This window comes from Osmerus eperlanus, chromosome 2 (assembly GCF_963692335.1).
Source record: "Osmerus eperlanus chromosome 2, fOsmEpe2.1, whole genome shotgun sequence".
Taxonomy (NCBI): Eukaryota; Metazoa; Chordata; class Actinopteri; order Osmeriformes; family Osmeridae; genus Osmerus; species Osmerus eperlanus.
Genome location: NC_085019.1, coordinates 2,795,404 through 2,811,071, shown reverse-complemented (window position 1 = coordinate 2,811,071; position 15,668 = coordinate 2,795,404). Strand labels below are relative to the sequence as shown.

The window sequence follows — 15,668 nt, the reverse complement described above, 5'->3', positions numbered from 1 at the left end:
GACTATACAACTTCCACACCAAATCAAGTGAAACAAAATGCGTGAATTTGGTGGGAAATGGGATATGTCAATGACGTACCTATGGCAGTTCTATGGGCGTATGTGAAGCCCTCTGTGACATTGCTTGTAAAAAGGGCTATACATTTTTATTTGATTTGCCTCTACTGAACATCAATGGTGTTTATTACGAAAAATCTGAACATTGAAAATAATACATTTTAAATGTTGATAGCAGCTTGTGTACTTAGTCTATTTTAACCTTTTTTTGTCAAGGCATGTTTTCAGTTTTGTACAGATCACTGAGACAAACACTGTGTCGTACAATGTTCATTCAGAATAAAGGATCCTTTCATTCAAATATGCACAGTTACTTACAGGATATTTCCCCAATTCTGCATATGTCCCCAATCTACTGCATGTCTTGGCTGTCAATCACAGCTATATAGCTTTCAATGACAGACAATCATGTAATAATTCAGATCACATACAGACATTCGTTGTTTTGTATCCTCATTCTGGATTTGGGGGGAGAACAGACAGAGAGAGTATAATGCGATGCATTGTGAATTATTGATGAGGAAAGACAATTGATAACCATCATATGAGCAGTCACGGAACCTGGCGAGTTGCCTTAGATACTAGAAATGGTAATGATGTGAGATTGTTTTTCCTGTTTCTCCAACGGCCTTATTCACCCTTGATAGTCAAGAACTGGTGCAGATACAGGCAAGCTTTTCCCTGGGTCACTTCTGCACAGAGAGCAGATAGATTTACCTGGAGCACAGTCATGACGCCTAAATGTCCCATCTAGGCTCCAGCTACTTATAGACAGATGGAAAGATGAACAAAAACACCACTGAAGTGAGACAACCTACAACTTTGTGAGCAATTGTGTGTTTTGTAAAACGAAATACAAAAGGATTTTTTACGGTAACCAAGTCTTCGGAATAATCTCTGGTTCCTAGATATCTTCAAGCAATGAGCAGATGAACTCAGTTCAAACAGAGGTGAACCTTCAATGCTTGCCCATAAGTGAACACTGTCCCACTCTGATCGTGTACTATCCCGTAGAGCTCTGCAGGAGTGCAGATACACCCCAGGCTAGGATGGTCACGCTGCTGAATCTGATTACTTGAATGCTAATACAAATTTTGAGCACTCTCAAGAGGGGAGTGAATTCAAAGATTCGTACGAAGGGGGATGTAAACCCAGTCCACTGAAACTGTCTGCATTCTTTCTATACCATCTCCATTTCAATTATACAATTTAGCAGTGTGGAGAAAGTCAGAATAAAAGGAGATTTAATGGTGTGTGGTAAAAAAATATATATACAGGCCTATGCATAATTACATGTGTCCACAGCAGATGTATAGGCTGTTTTACATTTACTTACTAATTTACATTTTCTAGTTTAATGTTTGTTAGACCTATATATTTTTTTGCTTTCTTGGTTGCTTTCTTTACTTGAGATCAGACCAGTAGACTAATTAGTGTGAAGCTATTTCAGGGACTGATTTCATTTGATCTAAATGTGTCACAATATCCAGCAGCACTGAAAACCAGAGCTAGATCATCTTACGTTTTTAAGACACGACGTGTCCTATTTCTTCAGTAATTGGGATCCAGAGACACCCTCTCAGACATGACCACAATGAGAAACGAACGAGCAAAGTCTGCGAGGTTTTACCTCGACAAGTTGATTAATCTGGGGTGGTACAAATAAAATAGATGTTCCTATTATATACACACACAACACTGCCACAGACAATACATATTTCCACATGTACACGTCATGAGCATGTTAATAATATAAAATACATTACAAACAAAAAAACTAAAATGACCAAACCAAGCAGTTTACTATTTCAGCCAAAGTTTTTTTTCTTGACTTTCTTTTAAAAATATGTCTCTTTCCTTTTTTTTATTAGACAAATACGAACAAAGACATGCGATGACAGATTAATTTGATCTATTCCACATAAAGAACCTCAGTTTTCTGTGTTTGTTTCTATAGACAACTAAAGAGAATGAAAATCCTAGCTGAGGAAATCTTCCCGCACTGCGGTTTATTCTCGGCCATTGCTCCCCTGTCCCAGATCAAAGCAACCGTCTGTGACTCTTCTCAGGACCCGTCCGTTAGCTAAACCCAGAATTCCCCGCGCTGAGACAAGATGGAAGAATACAGCAGCTGCAGGAGAACAATGTTTGGGCTCTAAAATTGAAACGGACGACCGAAGGTGAATTAAAACGAGTCGAAATAGAAAGCTGGGGTCATGCACTGGTAAGATAACTTAAAAGATTTATATTTTGGGTGCATTTCAACGCGGAGTCCTCAAGCATGCGTACGGGACAGACAACAAAGCCCAACGCATTAACATTAGTTAGCTAGCATTCGCCAGCTGTAGCATTGGAGCTGAGCATCAATTGTTCGCTCGAGTTGCATGGGCCATTTGTTATGGGGGTTAACGTTGCTGCTTGAGTCGCACCATCCGTCTTTTCTCGCCACAATTGCCTATTCGTTAGGTAGACATTCCAGGCAGTATTTATTTTAACATTCGCCAGCTACGGATTGAAGTGATCTGGCGATTATTTCTGTGTTATTTATAGTGTTACATCTAGGCTATCGAATGTTGCCGACAGTTTTGTCTTAGAACGCTTGCGCGCACAAGCCAACTCATCACAAGGACTCCAATAAAAACGGTATTATTTGTAATTACCTAACATGGAACCGATTTAAGGATACCAGACGGGAAATCTATATCTCCGCATGCGGTTAGAATTTAAAGTTCCTAAATAGATCCTTGCAGACCACTTTATTTAGTATATGGTGTTATGGCAATGGCCGTATTAATAATTGCATGATCCAGCATCACAAAGGGCCCCGGCAGACTGGTTAGCCAAATGGCTAATTGCTTGGTAGCTTTCCAGAGCTCTTAAGTATTTTTGGATTGAGTGTGTATAACACACGATGGATGCCAAAATCGCAGCTTTTGTCTGCAGTGCTCCGTTAACTCGTGTATCTTTCACTGGAAAAGTTTATTTGTGTCTGTACGGTAGAGTTCTCAGATTAAAAGCAACGCAATTCCCAGCCAGAAAACAATTCGTCCTGTACGAGCTAACAAGTTAGCTAGCCAGCTTAGCTAACTAGCTACGTGCCATGAGCAAATGGTTGTCTGCATTGCAGACAATGAAGTTGTCTTGGGTCATGCAATACATTTTCTTTTTTCATCTAGGGATATTTTTTTGCTAAATACTCAACAAAACATTCCTGAATCCTTTAAAGTAAAAAATAACTAATACTTTTAGTAATCATCCATCTAAATGTCTGATCAATTATCATGTTAATTTCTCATTTTGACCTTGTTTCACTTCCAGTGAAACCTTTTGTATCCGAATCTCTCTTAATGCATCAATTTTAGACCGACTCTAGTCTAGGATATAGAAATGGATTGCTGCCATTGCTGTTTGCCTTTTCCTCATAGTTAAGGTCATGAGAGGATAACCTGATCCTCTCAGATGCATCCACTGTGGCCTGTAGCCAGTTTTCTATTGTTTACTCCACAACACGAACAGAATAAATGACCAACAGACTATTAATTAAGTCATTTGATGTCTATTTTACCTTTTTAGACAGAGTTGTGTTATTGTCATCAAGTCTTAATCTCACATCTCTGGTAATTATTGTATATATAGTTTTGATGAATAGATGCATGTACTTTAATGTGTATGTAACAGAATGTTGGAATCCGGCTTCCTGGTGTCAAGGCTCTCGTTCACAGATAAATCCATGCAAATTGGATGACTGGGCCAAGTAGGCCCATCAAACAGATTAACATGCAAGTTCAATCCTCTCTGCTTATGGGGATGTCTGGTGTCAAGGTTTCGCTGCTAAATTTAGCTCCGATTGAGCGATTGGCAGAATGTTCTGTTCGTACCTTTCTTGTAAAGAGGCAATATTGTTAGTCATTAATTGAAAATATATCGTTGACCCACACATTTGTAGTCCTTGTAAAGACTTGATTTTGATATCTGAGACTGCAAGACCGAGAGTGCAAGACTCATAAAAAGTGTATCTGACTGTTTAGCCGTCTAAAAGTAATGCAGGCAGTTTGGCTGTGTGTGTGTTTTGCTGTTGTCCAACACAACCTCTCTCTGCTTCTCTGTAGGGTGTCTCAGGTGTGCTCCGTATAGTCTGCCCACCTGCCCAACACCATCATGAGCATCATACAAGACAAACTAGGCAATGATTTCCTGCGCTCCAACGGGGGCATGGACTCCAACTACTCCCCTGGCATGATCATGTTCAGCCACCTGCCCCCCGTGACCAGCTTCACCCGGCTGGCCTCCCATTCGATCATGCAGGACATGCCACCTCAGGAGATGATCCTGAAGAAGGAGCGGGATTCTCCTGACTGCGGGATGGGTGTCATGGGAGGCCCCATGGGGTGTGGGAGTGCCGGGGACTACATCCATGCCATGGGGATCAAGCAGGAGAAGCTGTCTGAGCACGACTACAGGCTGCCACTATACCCCGGAAGCTCTGGCAAGAGCAGCGATCTGATGGAGGTGTCGTTGGGCAGCCACCAAAGTCTGCTGGTCCACGACCTCAGTATGAGCAATGTAAGACCCGCTGCCATGCTGAGCTGTGTGATCGTTTACGACATTCTACATTTGCACCTCATTTCATTCGTGAACTTAAATTTTTGTGTGTTATTATTAATTAATTAATATGATTTTGTCCGCACAGGCCAATCTTTAGATTTAAGTGTATTAAGTCACATTGAGGATGACAGCTGGGCATAGCTATGGAAGACTGCTCCCTTGCTTTTGGGTGCTGGTTGTCAGACAGCCCATATCCTGCTAGAAGGATGGAGAATGTGCTGAGAGAAAGGAGGGGTGTGGAGGCGGGGCTTGAGTAGGGCTGGTAATGCTGGCATAAATCTACAGGAGGCTTCCAATACAATATATATAAATCACTCTGTCCCAGGGTGATGTCGTCATCTGGTCTGTCGGCATGAATGGAAACGTATCGAAAAGGACACAGCTGTCTTGTTTGTGGTTGCATTTCAATTGTCTTCTGTGCACATGCACAAGTATCAGGCCCCCTGGCATGCTAGTAACAAACATTTTATATATACATCTTTTTTTTATTTTATATTAAAGGTTAATGCAAACACAACTTCATATTTGCATAATTCCTCGTATCAGGAACTGTTACAAAGACTGAATCTTTCACAGCTTGTCATGCAGAAACCTATAGCTACATTAAACTGCATATGCAGGGTTTTTTTGGGGGGAGGGGGGGGATTCCTTTAGGAATTCCTACAGCTATGTGTATTTTTGGGGGGGCCTCAAATGGTTCTCCTTGTTCTGAGGATAATGACATACATCTGAGTGTTCAGCCATTTTGAGACCACTGCTCTGCTCATTGGGTAGAGGAAATGAGTCTAGGTTTGTTTTGGCTAAGCTTTCCCCTAATCTAATACACTGTTTTGTGAGCTCCTTTAGACTCGGTCTCGCACACGCAGTTTACGTGCACCCTGATTCTCTTTACAAATGCTGTTGTGAATCTGCCATTTTTCTGTAATAAAGTTTTAATTGAAGTAAAAATGGCAGAAGGGAGCATATAAAACAGAAGAGGTGGGGGCCGTGGCTGTGTTGAAGATTAGCAGATCTCCCAACCGCCTCTTATGAAATTAATGCAAATCCTTTGTTTGAAGAGGGCTTTTCAGTCTGACGCGTATACTGAATAATGAAGTCAAAAAATAAATAAAGGCTCCCCCCGTTTTGCTTAAGATTGCAGGTAAACGAAAGATTTCACCCCAAAATTTGTGAAAGATGATGTAGGCCATACATTTAGAGGTTTATTACATTACCTCCTGGTTTCGGGAGCAAGTGCATGTTGGGGTGTTTTGAAAACTCCTCAAGTGATTTCCTTTTACTTCTCTCCCATTGTCATCTTCACAGCTGCCGAGTCGACCAGGAAAGCAGTCCACAGGGAGGAGAGGTCGAAGGTCAAATGGGGACGGATCGGAGGGGAAGCCCAGAAGGAAACGAGGAGAAGCAAAGGTTCCTAGGCCCATTTTATCCACACGCAAACCCTTTTAACACTAGATAATCACAAATATTCTTGATTTACTGAACAGGGGAATTATAAAAACTACGTTTTAATCCCCCAAATAGAGCGTAAAAATATTTATAATAAAAAAAAAAAAATTGTCTAATATATAACTCTAATAATTGTTTCCAAATGTTCACCTTGGAGACAGGATGAATGAAACTGACCCTGTCCTCTTTCTCCTTCATACTTCAGCAATCAATGCTGCTGGATGCCGATGGGGGCAGTCTGTCACCAGGCACCAAGCCCCACATCTGTGAGCACTGCAACGCCTCCTTTAGGAGCTCCTACCACCTGCGCAGACATGTTCTCATCCACACAGGTACCCCCAACCGACCTTCATATGGCTCAGGCTCTTTTACACTTCACATGTTTCAATTGCAAATCATTTGACGTATTTTGGGGTGATGTTTTACATGTTGTGCAGCTTGTATCTGATATTTGACGCTGTCAGTGTGTGCTGTACTGCTTGTGCATTTGAGTTCATTTCTTGAAAGAAATTGAGGGGTTCGGTGTCAGTTAGGGAAGTGTTTAGTCTGTGGAAATCCCATGTCTTCCACAGTAGCCATAATGTGTGTGTGTTTTAGGAGAGAGGCCTTTCAGATGCAGCCAATGCAACATGAGTTTCATACAGAAATACCTTCTCCAGCGGCACGAGAAGATCCACAGTGGTGAGTGCGAACGAAACGTGATCTGTGAGCGACGTGGATGTTGGGTGGACCTGAAGATGATGACCCATCGAATGTTTGTCTGTTTTCCACGGCAGGAGAGAAGCCGTTTTGCTGTGATCAATGCAACATGCGTTTCATTCAGAAGTACCACATGGAGAGGCACAAGAGGACCCATAGTGGAGAGAAGCCATACAGATGTGACACCTGCCAACAGGTCAGTGACCCCCCCCCCTCACACACACACACACACACTCACTCATGAACCATACTAGTGGTGTTCCTCAGTCCACACAATGCACTCTGCAGACAGGTTGGTTGGTATCAGTTGAATGAGTTTAGAAAGGGAAAAACGGGTCTAAATGAGAGGAGCCTTGCTCAAATGTGTGCTTTCAATGCCTTTGCAGCATTTTTCCAGGACGGATCGATTGCTCAAGCACAAGCGAACCTGCGGAGAAGCCATAAAGAGGGGTCTGGAGCCTGGGATGATGGATCTGGACGGTTCAGACATGGGTCACGGCAGCTACGGAATCACTCAGGGAAATGTTGGCACCTCTGGCCGAAAAAGAGGCAAATCCAGAAAGTCGGGGGAGGGAGGCAAGCGGAAGAAGGCGGTGGCGGCGGCGGCAGCAGCAGTCGGGATGGAGGACTCGCACATCCATGCTGCGCTGTCCGGAGGCTACACCCACCACGACTACTCTGTCGAGAATCCCACTGTGTCCTCCACTCAGCCAGGACCCAGCATGCATCAGGGGCACCAGGGCCGAGCCCCAAAGATGGCCTTTAAGAAGGCCAACCGTAAGGGAATGGACAAGGGAGGCCTGGCCCCGGCCAAGCAGGGCTGCCTGGATCAGGGTTCAGGTGGAGGTATGGACGGCCTGGGCCTTCTGCAGGGTACCGGCCCCAAGCCAGGCCCCACCAGCAGCAACTATGACGACGCTATGCAGTTCCTCAAGAAGAGACGCTACCTGCATGCAGCCAATAACAACGCCGCGTCCGGCCCCGGGGTGTCTGGCGGCGGCGGAGGCAACGATTACGACGTCAACATGGGCCACCTATCATCCCAGCAGTCGGTCATCCAGGGTGTGGTGTCGGGCGTGATGGAAGGCGAGGCGCCCCTCGGCATGCTGGACTCCTCGATGGGCGTGGACAAGCACGACAAGTCGGGGATCCCCGACGAGGTGCTGCAGAGCCTGCTGGACCACTACACCCACAAACCGGACGGCTCGCACCACGACGTGCACTTTGACCTCAGTGACCAGCACGTGGAGCTGCACCCTCCCTCGGGAGACGGGCCCGACCTGGGCCCCGACGCCGACTCGCCCAGCCCGTCCGGAGACAAGACGGTCATCATGCACGAGTACTCCCGCTTCCTGCTGCAGGCTCTGGAGCGCACCAGCCACAGTGCCAGCTTTCCCCTGGGCCCTAGCCCGCCTACCGCCGGCCCTTTCACCACCTCCCACCATGGCAACCCCCTCTACTCTGACAAGAACGTCTACACTACGTCCCCTCTGGAGTGTGGCTACAGCCAGTCCGGCTCCCCATCCCTGCCCTCCTCTGTGCCAAAGTCCCACTTCGCCATGCTCTCGAGCTCCTCTCCGCAGCACAGCTTCCACCTGAGCAGCCTGGAGCACCAGCAGCTTACCCCTTCTCAGGAGCTCACCGACCAGATGGAGAAGCAGCAGCAGCACTCCGCCTCTCCCCCCTCCTCCTACCAGATCAGCCCGTCTGACCTGGCCAGTCAGAAGGAGGCCCAACCCTCCAAGAGCTACCCCCTGGCCCCATCGCAGGACCTAGACTCCTCCAAGGCCTCTTACCAGATAGAGAACTTTGCCCAGGCCTTCGGGTCCCAGTTCAAGTCAGGCGGACGCGTCCCGATGTCTTACGGCAATGACTCGAACGGGGAGGTGGACCACCACAGGATAAGGACGCCTGTCTCAGAATTCTCAGGGTATACTAGCTTGCTAGCCGACGTCAACGAGCCAGTCAGTACAGGTTCCAAAACCCCAACAAGCCAAAGCTATAGATGAGGGCCTGGAAGGGGGATAACATTCTGTTGGAAATTCATGTTTTGGTCTTCTATCGTTCTTTTTTTTGAGCTCCTATTTTATTATTATTTTATGTTATTTTATTTTATAGGTGATGTTTTGTAATTATTACACTGATGCTGTGTTTATATGCCCCACCCATCTCCTTTGATCAGGTCTGCTAGGCCTCCCCACAAATGCAATTCTAGTTGATATACTTTTTGTAAAGAAAGGTCTGTATTCATTTTCTGTTAGTGTTATTTTAGGTCTGCTTGTTAATCATTAGTTTGAAAAGTATGTTTTAAGCGACTATAAAGTAGCGATGGACTTGTTTTATTTTCCCTTAAGCTTAAGTGTTTAAGTGTTTAACCAATCAACTACATTTGTAAGATAACATTGGAGATGACAGGGAGTAGCCCAGAACTGAAATAGAAAAAAAAAGAAAAAAAAGAATTAAGATATTGTCTGTTACAAGGATAAAAGTATTACTCAGGAAAAAGTGTACAAGGATAAATCCTGTGGTGCAGTGAGCACTCATTTCAGAGGTGTACGTTCGCAACTACAAAGACGATGCTTTGTTATTTTTTAATTTTTTATTCCTTGGTGAATGAGTGCAACAATAAGACTGCTGCCAGCACACTGACACTGAGAACACTTTTCACCTAGCTGTAGAGAGATTATGGTACTTTCTTGTCAATGTGAAACTCATGTTTTCTTCAATAAGGGCCATATATATTTATAAGAATATATATATGTATAATAACAGATATAATCCCTCTGGAGGACTGCCAGTTGCGTTGGAGGGAGAGAGGGCAGTGAGTTTGGGGATATTAGTTTTCCCTGTCGTTTTTGGGAGAGCAGATTTGGTGTTAGGGCTTTCCTTGGGCCAATAGAGGTAGCTGTTGGGCAGCGATGGAATGGCCTTCCTCATTTTCACCCCTCTCTTCCTCAACTCTCCACTTTCTTTTAAATGAATCCAATTAGCACTTTGAGACGTTTTTTTTTTGTTTTTCTTACTTTCGAGAAACTTCCCCAACAGATCATGGAAGGTCCAACATCTCAAACAGACTTGGTTTCTATGGAGACGTGAGATTGGTGGGTTTGTGCGTCGGCAGGCTTGTGGGGGGGGGGGGGGGGGGGATTTGAGGGGGTCTTATTCGATTGGTAAGCCCTACATTTGGATGGCATTGCATAGTTTATGATGGGGTGGGGAGGTTGGGTTGGTCTAAGAATTTGTTTAAATAACTTGTCTCCTTTTCTCAAGATGTTTAGGATTGGTTTAGATGGGGAGGGAGGGGGGATTTTTTTTAAAGAAAATGTACCTATTAAAATGGGATCATATATTTCACGCCCCTAGTTTTAGTTAAATGATTACCCAGTTTAGCAGGTTTGCTTTACTATTTGAATTAGATAAATGTGTGGCTGAATATCCTGTGTAATGAAGCAGAAGCAGCCTTGTAGCCATTGCAGAAAATTTTATGATCTGAAATACACATTAGTAAAAAAAACTACACATGTTCACAGATGGCATGCTTTCTCAGAGCACCGAGAGAACTCCTACTAGCTGAGAAATGGGTTGACCAATCTTTGCCAGTAGGGAAATTGTTAAAATAGGCATTTCTTTTTTTATGTTTCACATGCAAAAAGTGATCTTGTAATTTCTTGCTCTTCTGTTCTTGAATTGACTCAAACAATTATTGCGTTGTCTTCCATAGCCACAACCAGCCTTTTTCTTTTTTTGCGCTGGATATTTTCACTTTTATTTTAGATTTCTTTAAATTGCCCAATGGCCCCATGTCTTACGCAATCACAAAACATGGCTGAATGACTGCAATGTTGCAATATCATAGGGAACAATGACTGACCACTAGAATTATTTGCAATGTTTGGAATGGGTGTGAGGTAAATTAAGTTAGAATTTACCTGTTATATACCTCGTATCACTGAAAACATGCAACCAGGGACAAAGGATAAAAGGTTTGATGTATGTAGCAGAGATGCTGTTGTTTGTTCAAAACACATTTTTGTGTGACTATTTTTAAACCTTGTATAAATGATGTTGATGGGACCTGGAAAAGGGGCTATGGTATTGCTTTAGGGTTCTGTATTGTCTAATGCCTACCAGTGTTTCAGTCTTCAGTTGGGCTTGTCTCCTCGGTAACTTCTGTTACTTGCCATATTGTTTTTATGACATGCCTATTGTTTACAAAAATGTACAAAACACTACATCTTAATGTTGCCCCCATATGATTAGCATGGTTTCTTTGTTTAACTTTATATTTCCCCTCATTTTTGTCACCACAACATTTGTAGCTGATGTTTTCTTCCCTCTCTTTATTTTGTTCCAGACTCTTGTGATATTAATTGCAGGGCTGTACTTGTCCATGAATTTATAATTGATTAGGAAAACCAATAAAATGCTGTTATCAATAATTTGTTTTTTGGTCTTCTCAAGGTTACTCTGTGTCAATACTGTGCTGAGAGTGAGGTTCTCTTCTGCATTTTGATTGGGAGTTTTACCTATTACAAATGATTCTCCATACATTACATTTAGTCATTTAGCAGACGCTCTTATCCAGAGCGACTTACAGTAAGTACAGGGCCATTCCCCCGAGGCAAGTGGGGTGAAGTGCCTTGCCCAAGGACACAACGTCATTTTGCACGGCCGGGAATCGAACTGGCAACCTTCAGATTACTAGCCCGCTTCCCTAACCTCTCAGCCACCTGACTCCCATATGGTTGTATGTCATGCTTCCTTAAACAGCAGGCCACTGACCTGAACGCAAGTTATGCACAAGTTGGCCACTAGATGGAGGTGGTTTGGCATAAACACCTCATTGATCCTGTAAATTGGCAGGATACATTATGGAACTTATAGCACCGTTCGACTAGTGAGGTTTAATCCTCTATTTGAGTAATTCAATTACTTCCTCCTTCCTGCAAATAGAGGAAGGGTTTGTACTCCTCTGTCATATCCTATTCATGCAGTTATGACAATTCCATGTCACGAAAAAGAAGTAAAATCAACAAAGGTGCAACTATTAACAAGTTTCCATATGGGAACTTCCTTGTATGAATTAGTACAGTTGACACAACAGTATAGCAGTACTGATGAGCCGGATGTCAAGGAGATTGTTTTCGGTTGGTTGTGCCATGCCAAGCTCTACCTTAAGGCTGTCTTTTACACAGTAGGGAGTGCTGCTAAACCACTGACACAGTTCTCACTGCCTGTCAGAAACTGAAGTCTCTTGTTTGAACTTTCCTGTCACTGTTGAGAGCTCAGCGGGGTGGGGGGAGGGTGGTAGAGAGACACTGACTGCTGGGCTGTGCACAGAGTCCAGGTGGTTGATAGTTGACTGGCTGTTGGCATTTAGGCCAAATGCTAAGAAATAGTCAGGCCATCAAATTTGTTGGTTAAACTGAAAATGAACACAATGCTCTGTAAATACTGTACTATTGTGGAAAGATATACATGTGTCTGAGACTGGCCATGTAAGTAAACAAAGGGAAATATTAGTAAAGGGTGGCCTTAACGAGTAACAGTGACCCTAAGGCAGGGGCATTGTTAGACCCTTTACACTGGGGCACGTGCCCCAGTATAAATCTGCTGTGCCCCTGTAAAATCTAAAGTTTGAGTTTTAACAATTTACTTTATTAGTCAGTGCATTAATTTAGATTGATAATCCCAGAAAAAAATAACTGCAGTATCCCGATCAACGCTTGTAAAATCAACGCAGTTTAACCGAAAACACAAACCGATGCACGCAGAATTCCATGTCAGCTCCCTCTTCTGAGCTTGCCAAATAGCCCCTGCAGCACGCACACAGTAGTCCAGGTGTCGGAATAGGCACACAAGTCAGAATTGAGGTAGGCTAAGAAAACATTACAAAAGTAAAGATAGATATGACATGCCTATTGTTTACAAAAATGTACAAAACACTACATCTTAATGTTGCCCCCATATGATTAGCATGGTTTCTTTGTTTAACTTTATATTTCCCCTCATTTTTGTCACCACAACATTTGTAGCTGATGTTTTCTTCCCTCTCTTTATTTTGTTCCAGACTCTTGTGATATTAATTGCAGGGCTGTACTTGTCCATGAATTTATAATTGATTAGGAAAACCAATAAAATGCTGTTATCAATAATTTGTTTTTTGGTCTTCTCAAGGTTACTCTGTGTCAATACTGTGCTGAGAGTGAGGTTCTCTTCTGCATTTTGATTGGGAGTTTTACCTATTACAAATGATTCTCCATACATTACATTTAGTCATTTAGCAGACGCTCTTATCCAGAGCGACTTACAGTAAGTACAGGGCCATTCCCCCGAGGCAAGTGGGGTGAAGTGCCTTGCCCAAGGACACAACGTCATTTTGCACGGCCGGGAATCGAACTGGCAACCTTCAGATTACTAGCCCGCTTCCCTAACCTCTCAGCCACCTGACTCCCATATGGTTGTATGTCATGCTTCCTTAAACAGCAGGCCACTGACCTGAACGCAAGTTATGCACAAGTTGGCCACTAGATGGAGGTGGTTTGGCATAAACACCTCATTGATCCTGTAAATTGGCAGGATACATTATGGAACTTATAGCACCGTTCGACTAGTGAGGTTTAATCCTCTATTTGAGTAATTCAATTACTTCCTCCTTCCTGCAAATAGAGGAAGGGTTTGTACTCCTCTGTCATATCCTATTCATGCAGTTATGACAATTCCATGTCACGAAAAAGAAGTAAAATCAACAAAGGTGCAACTATTAACAAGTTTCCATATGGGAACTTCCTTGTATGAATTAGTACAGTTGACACAACAGTATAGCAGTACTGATGAGCCGGATGTCAAGGAGATTGTTTTCGGTTGGTTGTGCCATGCCAAGCTCTACCTTAAGGCTGTCTTTTACACAGTAGGGAGTGCTGCTAAACCAAGTTCAACATTGACTGCTCCTTAGTTCAACAATGACAAAGTTGAAGCATGATATGACACTTATTTAACCCTCGTGCTGCCTTCGGGTCACATGACCCAAAGGTTCATAACGAACCATCGTTGTGTTTACCCAATTTTACCCAATACAAAAACAAAAACAAATAATTTTCTTTTAACCATTCCAATGTGGGGGGTCTGAGACAGCCCGACAGTTAAAAGAAAATGCTTCACTTTGTTTTTGTATGAGGTAAATTTGTCGCAATACGACGGTGGGTCACAATGACTGATGGGTCAGAATGACCCGAAGATAACACAAGGGTTAAAGAAATTGTTGTAAGGGGTGTTAAAATGTAATTGTTTATGCAGTGTTTGTTTTAAACAAGACAGGCTATTGTTTTGTTTTGTTCTTGACGTACAAATGACTTAGTTGGCTTTTGGGAACACTGAAAACATAAACCAAAAGTCTCAAATGTGGACTCAATCTCAGTAGGTGCAAAGAGCTTGATTACCGCTCCACAGAAAGAATTCAAGTCATCATCAGTCTTTCTTATCTTAATGTCCCAAGGAATTCCAGACAGTTGCTTAGATATCAGTATGTTCTGTAATGTTTTCTTTTGCACTATTGTTCCATAGCCTCCAAGCTATAAACCGTTGATCTTCAGTCAGTCTATTTGTCAATTGTCAATTTGTTTGCTATGGTTAACATAACATAACATCATTGTATCCAATCTAAGTCGAGCTACTTTGCACACCTGAATCAAATACTAGAGCTTGCATGGCAGCATGTATCTGATACATGGCCTACTGACATTGTGGTTACTTGACTACAGAAATCAGGTTCAAGTTGGAACACTTGACTGAAGTACGTATATTTATTTTACTTTGTCTTCTCTACCAAATTCACCCAATTTATTCTAAAGTAGGCCAGCACAGTTGCTCATCTACAAACATTCAGGGGAACATATGTTCTGGGAGGTTTGTGCAATCAGTCTGATCCATCATCTGTATAGTCCATAGCACAGATTCTTATGATAGAAAACAGAGGTCCATTACTAAACTTCTAAATGGAGAGTTGCTTACATAAGACCACTGTCCCTACTGATTCCCCTCTGGAATCTCTGTTTTACATGTGTGCGATAATGGTCTGTTGCAGCTTTAGGGAAACTGGAGAGTTGCACAACATTCTTATATCTGGATGAATATCTAATTACTGCCTGTCCTGTGTGCCTCACAGTCGCAGTCTGAAAACTCTCATGTCCCAGGTGATACTGGATGTCCATATGGCCCACTTGCAGATTCATGTTTGAGTTCACCAGATTTCTAAGGTAAATTCCACCATATGAAGATCATTTAACAGCCTTTCAGTTCCACAAGTACAACTGGCAGTAGAATAGTGTTGAGGGAAATAGAAAACAGCTGGTCTCAGGTAACTAGGTATTTTGTAACTGTTGAGTGTTCAGGTACATTCTCAAACATCAAGGAGAAGGTCAAGTTTGGACTTTCACATGATGATATTTTCTGTGTCGATCATTTACTGTTAGATTTAATGGTTCAATGGGCAATGATTTCTCTTGTAATATAGGCCTACAATATATCATTTGGAGGACAGCAATAGAGATAGCCTATCTTGTTGAGAAACCATGTAATATGCTTTCTATTTGCCTAGCTGTGTACGCCTTTGTTTTTAATATATCGAATTGGCCATGCAGAAGCCTTCATGTAATATTATTTATGGGTCTGCATGTTATTCTGTTAAAAACAAAACAAATATGTATTGTCGATATTGAACAAGCTGCACAGTGGCAACACAAAAAACAAATGAGTTAACTGCGCTGTCTCAAAAAGTAGGTAGTCCAGGAACTCAACTTCTCTGTGCGTTATATGGCTGGCCCAGAGCACGAAAGCGATCACTGAACATGTCCCGCCCCATG

At 42.9% G+C, this 15,668-nt stretch overlaps 1 protein-coding gene across 1 annotated transcript; it reads left to right on the top strand.

The window, feature by feature from the left end:
- The first annotated feature begins 2,101 nt into the window (after window positions 1-2,101).
- znf281a (zinc finger protein 281a) lies at window positions 2,102-11,246 on the top strand. Its single transcript, XM_062445764.1, has 7 exons — window positions 2,102-2,281; window positions 4,167-4,620; window positions 5,968-6,069; window positions 6,314-6,440; window positions 6,706-6,789; window positions 6,885-7,003; window positions 7,194-11,246. The coding sequence occupies exons 2-7, from the start codon at window positions 4,216-4,218 to the stop codon at window positions 8,814-8,816; spliced, it is 2,460 nt and encodes an 819-aa protein (XP_062301748.1). The 5' UTR covers window positions 2,102-2,281; window positions 4,167-4,215; the 3' UTR covers window positions 8,817-11,246.
- The last annotated feature ends 4,422 nt before the right edge of the window (window positions 11,247-15,668 follow it).

What these genes read in the sequence shown, in the direction of transcription:
- znf281a (XM_062445764.1), top strand. Translation starts at nt 4,216, where the DNA reads ATGAGCATCATACAAGACAAACTAGGCAATGATTTCCTGCGCTCCAAC. An exon ending in ACATGTTCTCATCCACACAG is followed by an intron (nt 6,441 to 6,705) that starts GTACCCCCAACC and finishes TGTGTGTTTTAG; the next exon opens with GAGAGAGGCCTTTCAGATGC. An exon ending in GCACGAGAAGATCCACAGTG is followed by an intron (nt 6,790 to 6,884) that starts GTGAGTGCGAAC and finishes TTTCCACGGCAG; the next exon opens with GAGAGAAGCCGTTTTGCTGT.